At 50.9% G+C, this 10,563-nt stretch overlaps 1 protein-coding gene across 1 annotated transcript; it reads left to right on the top strand.

Annotated features, from left to right (window-relative positions):
- The first annotated feature begins 3,117 nt into the window (after window positions 1-3,117).
- On the top strand, window positions 3,118-9,685 carry LOC144932435 (uncharacterized). Its single transcript, XM_078856494.1, has 2 exons — window positions 3,118-4,074; window positions 8,068-9,685. Exons 1-2 carry the CDS (start codon window positions 3,172-3,174, stop codon window positions 8,080-8,082), a joined length of 918 nt encoding a protein of 305 aa, XP_078712620.1. The 5' UTR covers window positions 3,118-3,171; the 3' UTR covers window positions 8,083-9,685.
- Window positions 9,686-10,563: the final 878 nt, after the last annotated feature.

The following is a 10,563-nucleotide window of genomic DNA, read 5'->3' as shown; positions in this document are numbered from 1 at the left end:
TCGTAAATGTATTCAGCCGTATCCGGCGAGGTGGCTCAGCGGTAGAGCAAGCGGCTGCTAGTTCAAATCCTGGTCGAGGGTTGACTCGGCCCATCATCACTCTGGGGTCGATACAATTAGTACCACTTTGTAGGGATGTCAACAATGACCGTCCTGTAGATAACTCGCCACTGCCATAGGAGCGTGAAACTTCCACCACTGGCTCGGCTGTTAAAAGGAGATGACCACTGCCTGAACGCTCATTTCCTCGGAAAAATAAATGTTGACTTTGAAGCCCTTTGCCCATCTCAGAATCGCAATCTTTATTTAGACTGTACGAGGAATCCGAAGAGCTATGAAGCTCTTTTTCACAGGTTGTCCAGTGGGCCGTCTACTCGCTGCATGGCCACACCGAGTCGGTCACATGTGTTGGTTGACCATACCTCGCCCCATCGCATCAGTGCGGGGTGAGGGGTGGCTCAGGACTGGTTCAGATATGACTCGACACCAATGTTACCCGTGCTTAGTTATCGTACTCAGGTTGCCACATTTTTTGCGCTTTGCGCTAACCACTTCGCCACCGCCCCCCCCCTCCCCCACATTGTGACATGGATCATCAGCAAGGGATTATCTGGGTGGGTGGTGATGTGCCAGAGGGATTTTTTTATGCACAGGCGTGGCAGCGCGCCGCCGTGGTTCCACTTGTGTCTCATTGAAAGAAGAGATCCTGGGTTCTATTCCTGACTCTGGCGCCAATCTGTGTGGAGGAGTTTGTATGTTCTGCCCCTGTTCTGCATGCGTATCCTGCAGGATCTCCAGGTGTTTCTCCCATATTTAAATACAATACAACTGAACTGGTGTTGGTCAAACATCCCAATGCTAGAAATATATATACCTGCACATTACTCAATAGGGATTACACACAGCAGCAGCAACAGCAGAGGCAGCAACGTGTATGTATGTATGTACGTGTATGTATGTATGTACGTGTATGTATGTATGTACGTGTATGTATGTACGTGTATGTATGTATGTGTATGTATGTATGTACGTGTATGTATGTATGTGTATGTATGTATGTATGTGTATGTATGTATGTACGTGTATGTATGTACGTGTATGTATGTATGTACGTGTATGTATGTATGTGTATGTATGTATGTACGTGTATGTATGTATGTACGTGTATGTATGTGTATATATGTATGTACGTGTATGTATGTATGTACGTGTATGTATGTATGTACGTGTATGTATGTATGTACGTGTATGTATGTATGTACGTGTATGTATGCATGTACGTGTATGTATGTATGTACGTGTATGTATGTACGTGTATGTATGTATGTACGTGTATGTATGTACGTGTATGTATGTATGTGTATGTATGTATGTGTATGTATGTATGTACGTGTATGTATGTACGTGTATGTATGTATGTACGTGTATGTATGTATGTACGTGTATGTATGTATGTACGTGTATGTATGTACGTGTATGGATGTACGTGTATGTATGTACGTGTATGTATGTATGTGTATGTATGTATGTACGTGTATGTATGTATGTGTATGTATGTATGTATGTGTATGTATGTATGTACGTGTATGTATGTACGTGTATGTATGTATGTACGTGTATGTATGTATGTGTATGTATGTATGTACGTGTATGTATGTATGTACGTGTATGTATGTGTATGTATGTATGTACGTGTATGTATGTATGTACGTGTATGTATGTATGTACGTGTATGTATGTATGTACGTGTATGTATGTATGTACGTGTATGTATGTACGTGTATGTATGTACGTGTATGTATGTACGTGTATGTATGTATGTGTATGTATGTATGTACGTGTATGTATGTATGTGTATGTATGTATGTATGTGTATGTATGTATGTACGTGTATGTATGTACGTGTATGTATGTATGTACGTGTATGTATGTATGTGTATGTATGTATGTACGTGTATGTATGTATGTACGTGTATGTATGTGTATGTATGTATGTACGTGTATGTATGTATGTACGTGTATGTATGTATGTACGTGTATGTATGTATGTACGTGTATGTATGTATGTACGTGTATGTATGTACGTGTATGTATGTATGTACGTGTATGTATGTATGTACGTGTATGTATGCATGTACGTGTATGTATGTATGTACGTATATGTATGTATGTACGTGTATGTATGTATGTACGTGTATGTATGTACGTGTATGTATGTATGTACGTGTATGTATGTATGTACGTGTATGTATGCATGTACGTGTATGTATGTATGTACGTATATGTATGTATGTACGTGTATGTATGTATGTACGTGTATGTATGTACGTGTATGTATGTATGTACGTGTATGTATGTATGTACGTGTATGTATGTATGTACGTGTATGTATGTACGTGTATGTTAAACTTCTTTCGAGCTGTACGTAGCCAACCGTGGCCACCGGATGTGCCAAACATCGCACCCGACTGTGGAAAACCCAGCAGGACTCTCCTGAAGGATGCTTGAATCTCAATGAGGCTCTGCTGGGCAGAAAGCATAACAATAATAATAATACTACTACGACATCCTCTGGGGTTGATGCTTTGAATTCTACATTATAGGCCATCAGTCAGCAGTCGTTGCCCAAACGAGAGCCTTTATCCCTTCCCGCCATGGTAACGTGGAATGTCCAGGGGCTGGCACGATTCGTTGAGCACACGCGCCACATACTCGTTCTGAGCATGGGAACCACGGTTCACTTGACTTTGAACGATCCCCAAAAATCGGCCGTAAGAGACCCCACTTACGGAACGCGAAGCAAAGTCCAGAGTGGATTATAGGTCCCGTACTCGCTCTCTCTTTCACAACCACATCCCCAGCCACCCATCCACCACCACTCCGCCCCACCCCCTACCGTCTCTAACTTTATCCCGTCACCCCTGGCACCACCCAACACCACAAAGAAGCGTGGCTCACATCCCGCTTGACGTCAGTGTCTGTTAATAAGTGAGGGCTTGCGCAGGAAATGAGACGAGTGGGTGGAGGATAGAGAGCGAACGAGAGTGGGGGAGGGGTGGGGGATGTGAAGGCGACGCGGGGAGAAGGAGGAAGGGAGGGGAGGGAGGGAGGTTGGTGGTGGTGGTGGCCGGGTTGGGTGTGTCAGTGACTACGACTGCGTGGGTGCGTGGCATGCTGAGCCGGTGGTGTGACGGTTGGCTTGGTGGGTGTGTCCTGCACCGGTGCAACACATTAAGACGCCGAACGGAGGAGCGGTCTTGCCATTTTCTGTCGAGTCCCGTCGCAAAGAGGCGCCGCGCAGGACAAAAGGCGCGCGACTCAAGACGCCCCTGCCAAACCATCAGCACCACCACCGACCTTCGGGTGGCATCGATCCAAAGTGCAAAAGCCACTCGACAATCGCAACGTAGAACAAACAAAAGCTTCAGCCTGAAGGCGTCCGCAGCAGCGACACCGGCGAAGAAGCGAGCGAGCGAGCGAGACATGCCCGAGATGGAGACTTTGGAGTCAATCAATCAGGTGCTCAAGGTGGGTCAGCTGGAGAAGCGCAGCGAGAACTTCCTGCAGATCTGGAAGAAGAAGCGAGCGGTGCTCACGGGCGATGGCCTCACGCTGGTGCAGCCCGGCAGCGGCGGCAGCGGCGGCGGCGGCGGCGGCGGCAGCAGCAGCGACTCGGGTCTCGACAACGGCGGCTGCGGGAAGCGCCTCGGCTTCGACTTGGTGCGCACCGTGGACTGCGTGGAGAGACGCGGCCGCTACACGTACTTCACCGTGGTCCTCAGCAGCGGCAAGGAGCTGGACTTCCGCTGCCCCGCCGAGGCGGGATGGAACGCCGAGATCATCCTCGCCATGGTGCAATTCAAGAATCGCCGCGCCGTCCAGGAGGCGAGGGCGCGACTCGCCGGAGGCGCGGGAGGAGATGGAGGAGGAGGAGGAGGAGGCGGTGGCGGTGCTGGAGTCGTCGGCGGGGTTCGAGGTGCCCGCTCCAACGGATCGAGCCCCGAGCGCAGCCCGAGCCCGAGGCGAGGGTGGCCGGTCCGGGACGGCAGCCTGAGGCTCTCCCTGAGACGAGAGGTGCGTGGCTGGTGGAGTGGAGGGTGGATAACGGTGGTTGGGGTGGGGTGGGGTTGGCGTAGCTGTTAACCCACACGGGTTGACCCCGTATTCTTGTGCAGGGAAATTGAGTTTTCAGGTCCATACGGCATACAGCCGTTTCAATACGGGACAATATTTTTTTTAAATATATTTCTTTGTGTTTGTCCCTTGCGATGGGACTTTGTAGGATGAACGTTGAGATGTATAAGGGTCACGGGGTGACCAGCAAAGTCTGAATTGGTCTCTAATAAGATGGTACACTAATAAGGGGTTGAGAGCTATGGGTAGCGGTGGGGCGGGTGGTTGATCTACTCGGGATTAAGTGGCTGTGGGGCATTGCAGGATAATCGTCTGGTCGGGGTGGTTGCAGAGTCACGTCGGCTCACGTAGCCTGAGATGACTAATTCCGTGGCTCTGTGACGTGTTCAGTGTGGTCACGGGCACCTTATCAGGTCACATGTTGACCCATCACCATGCCGGTGTTGCGAAAGTAAGTGCCCTCTTGGAGAGGTACTCACCGAATGCGTGTTAATTACCCTACAGTGTCAACATCCGTGCTGTGCATTAATGCACACGCAGTTTCGTTTCACAACCCACTGTCGATCCACGGCTGGCTGGAGTATGTTCGACCATACCAATACGTGTTTCGGACGGGTCAGATATCACTCGTCACTGATATTATAGCCGTGGCCGGAAATCGAACCCAGGTCTCCGGGCATGATTAAATATTAACCTTGAAATGTAGACTCGTTGGTGAAAGTGCCGTTTGCGAGCATCGATTACCGAGTCCGCCTTGGAGGGCGACACAATGGTGACGTGGGCAAGCCCAGGCATGGCCGACTCTGTGCCCATGTTGACGAACGCCATTTAAGGCTGAGTCGACCCAGGGGAGGCCCAGAATAGGTGCGGATACCCACGGGCCAATGAGCTATCGTTCGCCGTGGCCGGGAATCGAACGCAGGCGGTCAGGTTCGTAGCGCAGTGCGCGCGGACCACTGAGTTAACAGCACCCCGCTCAAACCCACGAAGGCAAAGGGCCCCGTATAGCTATTCACGCTGTTGAGGCAAGCACAAGGAGTGGTATAGTTAGGAACAACAAAAATCCCCACGTAAAGCCTCAACAGAATGTTGGGACAAGTGCTCTTAGCGAGGCCAGACAAAGACACTGACACACCCACCACCCCATGGACACGCGGTCACACATACACATGCACACATACACATGCACACATTCACTCGGCCACACACACGCACAGGCGCACACACGCGTGCACACATAGAGCAGCTGTTGAGGCCCGTTGAATGGTTGCTGGTGGTGGATGGGGGAGGTGGGTGCTTTAACGAAAGAGTCAGCACTTCAGAGAGGTCAGGCAATGTTGTGACCCCTAACATCCGTCGTTAGCGCCACGGGGCAGCTGCATCTGCTGAGCGGGGCCCTGCGTGTCCACCCCTCGCCATGTGGCAGTGAGGAACAATGGCAGGGGATTGTGTTGGAGAGAGAGAGAGAGAAAAAAACTCGAGGCATGCGTAAATTACACTGTGTGGCCTTGCATTGGAAAAAGTTGCATAGGCGACGTTTCGGACAATGGCCTTTCTTCGTTGCAAATGATGGCAGCCGTTTCTTCACAGATGCTTGGGGAGATGGAGCAGGTTTTTGAGGAGTGGGATGTTGCAAGGCGAGTGGTGGCGCGCCGTGGATAGCACGCGGCCTCTAAGCCGAGGTGGATTCCAGGCCACGGCGAACATCAGTGGCACTTTAATCAGTGGCTGGCGCAACGCTGGAATTGTCAGCAGTGCGGGGAAAGAAACGAATGATTAACCACTTCTCGTCGTGCGCCGTGTCGGCCTAAATAGGTGTTCGCTAACAGCACGTGCCCAACAATCTGTTAAAGGCAACACGGGGGATCTTTGTGCTTGGAGGGACACGAGGGGTAATAGAAGGTGGAGGCAGGGCAGAGGAAGGGAGGGGTGTGGGGGGGTGGAGGCGCTGGTGTGGGGAGCGGTGGTGTAGCGGTTAACGCTCCGCGCTACGAACCCGGCCACCCGAGTTCGATTCCCGTTCACGGCCAGCACCAGTGACGATTATCGGAATCGGTCCTGGGCCTCCCCTAGGTCGACTAAACCTCAAATGAGTACCTGGTGCGATGTGTAAACATCTCCACTGGGGAGACAAAGGCGGTCGGCAGTGGTGCTGACCACCCACCCCCTCGTGTGCCGTGCCGGCCTTCATAGGTGCTCGCTAACAGCACTTGCCCCAACAGTCTGTTAAGGCTACACGTGGGTGGGGAGGGGGGGAGTCTTTGTCTTTTTTGGAGTCTCTGGTAAAGGTATGCATGCCCCTTCTTCGTGTGTGGGGGAGCAGGAATTAGTCACACGACGAGGCGAGGCGAGAGACGGGCGGCGCTGGGTGTCCCGCATTCGTCTGTCGGGCGTTACGCAAACCCTGAGCGATTCGAGAGAGAGAGGGAGGGGGGGTCACGGGCGTGCGTCAGAGAGCGTGGGCGCGTGCGTGCGCGTGACCTCTTGGAACTGCGGAGGTTTTTCGTTTGTTCTCTCACTTCGAAATTGCGCAACAGATTGAATAAAGACAGTGGAGGGGCACTTCCTTTTTTTAAAGAACGAAATGTGGAACGACAGAAGGGTAAAAGAACGACGGCACGAACGAAAACTTGGTGCGAGTAAGAAGATGAGAGGCAAAAGCGAAATTTACTCGCACAGAGCGAGACGGACTGAAGAGGTTTAAAAATAAAAATGAATCGTAAACTGGTGAGCTGACTCGTGGTGTTTAGTGATACCAATTGAACTGCCCTTGTCAATCCAACGCTGCATGGTGGTTGGCCATATTTCACCAGTGTGTGTGTGTGGTGTAGGCGTGATCTCAAACTAGTTCAAAATATCGACATCTCGTCGCTGCTACTGATGATGATGATGAGGATAGGCCGTGACTGGGAATCAAACCCAGTCACCGGGTTCGTATCGTCCAAGGAAAAAGAATTGGGATATTGATTGATAGGACCCCCAAAAAAAATCTCTAATTGTATCGGTAGATTGGTACACCATTTATTCAAATAAGGGTGAGTGAGAGAGCACACGAGAGAGGACCGACGGATAGTTTGGGAGATGGCGTGGCAGATCGGAGGCAGAGATACAAAGAGAGAGAGAGAGCTTAGCTAGGACTAAGATTCGCGAATTGAACAAGATGCATTGTATACCATGGAATCATGCAAAAGACTTAAGCAGATTTGCTTAACGTGGATAAAGCGATGACTTTGCGAAATATAAAAAGACAAAACGGTTTCAGAGTGAGGCGTCATGCCTCCAAAAGTGCTGGGAGATGTTACGGTAATGAGTAAACACATTCAACAAAAACTGAAAGGGTGAATGGATGAATGAAAGGGGGAATTTAATGAATTAACGAGGAACTGAAAGACCCCACGGGGAAAGGAAGCTAGAGAGAGGGAGAGAAAGGATGATACGATACGGAACAAATATTTGCACACTAAACTGAAAGACTGCTAAGATGAAGAAAGACAGAAAAGGGGAAGACACGGAACATGTCACGAAACCAATCCATCGCCATGGCTGCGGCCAGTGGCATTGGCGGGCACAGCGCTCACAGAGGCCCACTTGGCGTGCGTGCGTGCGTGCCCAATGTTTAAGATAGACAACGGATAAACAAAGGGAGATTTATCTACAGAGACGCAGCGGGGTTCATGAAATCAAATCATAGCGGTCACGAAGTGAATGAAACCAACAATTACTGTTCCACAACGGCATCGTCTGCCCACCCCTCCTCCATCATCCACCATTTAGTACGCGGAATTTCCACCAGTGGCCTGGGATCGTCAGCGGCTGTGAGATGCGTTTGTCGAAGCCGGGAGGCTGCACGTTGATTTTTTGGACGTATGGACGGTGGAGGCGGATCGGTGCGTGATAATAACGATGCCATCTCTCGTTTTTTATCGTTTTCAGGCCATGCACAGATGAAATCAGCTGCTTCCTGCCAACTCATCCAAACTTATCTTGCCGACCTATGAAGAGCGGGAGAGAGACGGAGATGCGGGGAGATGATGCGGGGACATGTGGGGAACAATGCAATCGGTCTTGACGACAGAGTGTGGGTTCCGTGCGCCGCTGGGGTGCGGGGTGGGGGGGGTGAAGAGGTGAAGTGAAGAGGTGGAGTGAAGTGGAGGAAGATGAAGAAGAGACTAAAGGGAGTGATGATGAAAAACTCTGCCCTGCATGGGATGCTATAGAGATGGCGACCGGGCGCGCACGCACACACACACACGCGCACACGCACACACACACACGCACACACGCACACACACGCACACCACTACGTGACAAAGATCCCTCGTGCAACTTGCAGTCTGCCATACCAGTGGGGGGCATAACCCGCCCACCTTTGTCCTCCCATTGCCGATGCTTGTGACGAACACCATGGCACCGGTGACTTAGGTTGAGTCGGCCTAAAGGAAGCCAAATAACAGTTCTTTTGTAATGCGGCTTCCAGTTGCTTTTGAAGATGTGCATCGTGGTCAGGAGTCGAACCCGGGTGACCGGGGTTGTAGTGTAGTACACTCATCACAACGCCTTCATAGGTGCTCGCTAATTGTTCTTGCACTGGCAGTCTGTAAGAGCCGAGGGATCCGTGTCTGTGACGCACACACAAACACACAATTGTACACCGTACTACAAATGACCAACTTTGAGAATTAAACGAAATACATTCTAGAGTACAGTATATATTGTAGTAAGTTAATATTTTAGGACAGCAATCTGTGTTACTAGCACAACAATGATTCAGCAAACATTATGATTCTTATTATTATTATTGAGGTATGGGCCTTTGCCAGTAACAACCTCTTCTGTCATAACAATGACAATTGTTGTCATGAAAATGCCAATTGTGTATACGTCCAGTTGTGACGATGATCTCCAACGTTCACGAAACCCAGTCCACGTCTCGTCGCCCAGACGGAAGGGCCGTTGCGCGCGATGGTGATGCGCTAAATATTTTAGTTTGTTAATCCAGACGCAGTTTTGTTAAAGACGACAGTCGTAATTTATTCTTATCCATGCAAGTCTCATCGCTTGGTGTAAATTTCCCGATGGGGTTACGGGAAAGACCCCCCCCCCCCCCAATGCCTATTGGCCAAAGAGAGCCGACAGATGCCGACGATCGGCACATTTTTTTACGCGTAGACTTTGCATCTCGTAATCAGCGCGCCGCGCCGCACGCGGTTAAATCGACGGAACGGCGAATGTGTCCAGGTGCACGGGACTGCGTTCGGGTGCCACGCGATCGAGCGTCCAGCGTGGTCGTGCGCCGAACCGCTGCGACTCGACGGCCACCACCCCCCGGGTTCGATCCCTGGCCGCTGACGCACGCTCGTTAGGACGTCGTGTTTGTCGCTCCAACGCGGCGTTGGGCCTCCCCCAGACCGACCCGGCTGAGAGAGCGTTTCGCCGAGTGGCCCCAGTGGCGCTGGGCCATGCCAAGCCCTCGCACTCGAGGTGCGCCATTTGGTCTTCGATCATTGCTGCTCGATAACGGCACTGGCCCCCCACGTGGCTATAAGGCTGAGAGGGTACGGTGGTGGGGGACGGGGGGTGGGGGAGGGGGAGACTTTGCCATTGCCTTGTGTTCGTTCGGTGTTGGCTCTTTTACATTCAGTCCTGCTAATGGTATTGGTGGCGCTAATGACAATAAGCAGCACTGCATTCTTTCCTCATTCTGTTCCCATGTATTTTATTTATTTCTCCACTGATAGGCGACACCGCTTGTCCTATTAATTTATACGACACCTTGCCCCCGCGTGTATTTATTGTGGATGTGACGGGGAAGTCGAAGAGGACACGCTCGCGCCGATTCGTATGTATGAGAGGCGCGCCGATGTCGTTGTTGCACCCTTGTTGCGTATTGTAGTCTGCGTATCGCTTTGCGTATGAAGCTGGGGCACAGATGTGCGAGAGCTCGTGTGATTCTCGTACAGGCTCTCAATAAACACGTCTTCCTTGTCATCCGTCCGTCTGCCCGAGTCGTCTGCGTACCGCTACAAATATCGCTTGCTTGTCAATGCGTGTTAGTTTTAGGGCCACGGCGGTGTGGCCCACCGGTAGTGCCTCTCACCACTCGTTGTTGCCGAGGTTCGAATCCCAGCGGCTGCCCTGATTAATATTGCTGGTGCATTGACCGTAAAAAGCAATACTACTGAAGCTCCTACTAAGTGCGGTCTGCTTCGCGGCCGACGTCAAAAGATCCCGTGACGTCGTTCGCAAGAGTTTGCCACTGCGTGTGCCGGCGTCGCGGTCCAAATTTGCACACTTAAAAAAAAATTCACACGCCAAATGTATTCGATTGGGAATCGACAAAACAATAACTTGCCCCCCCCACCCGCCCATACTGCAAAAACTTGGCAGGACCCTCCTGAAAAAGAGTCACGAGACTCGGCACGCTCGTGT

Source organism: Lampetra fluviatilis, chromosome 5 (assembly GCF_964198595.1).
Source record: "Lampetra fluviatilis chromosome 5, kcLamFluv1.1, whole genome shotgun sequence".
In the NCBI taxonomy this organism is placed as follows: Eukaryota; Metazoa; Chordata; class Hyperoartia; order Petromyzontiformes; family Petromyzontidae; genus Lampetra; species Lampetra fluviatilis.
Note: the sequence above shows the minus strand (reverse complement) of the source record. Positions and strands in the feature narration are given on the sequence as shown.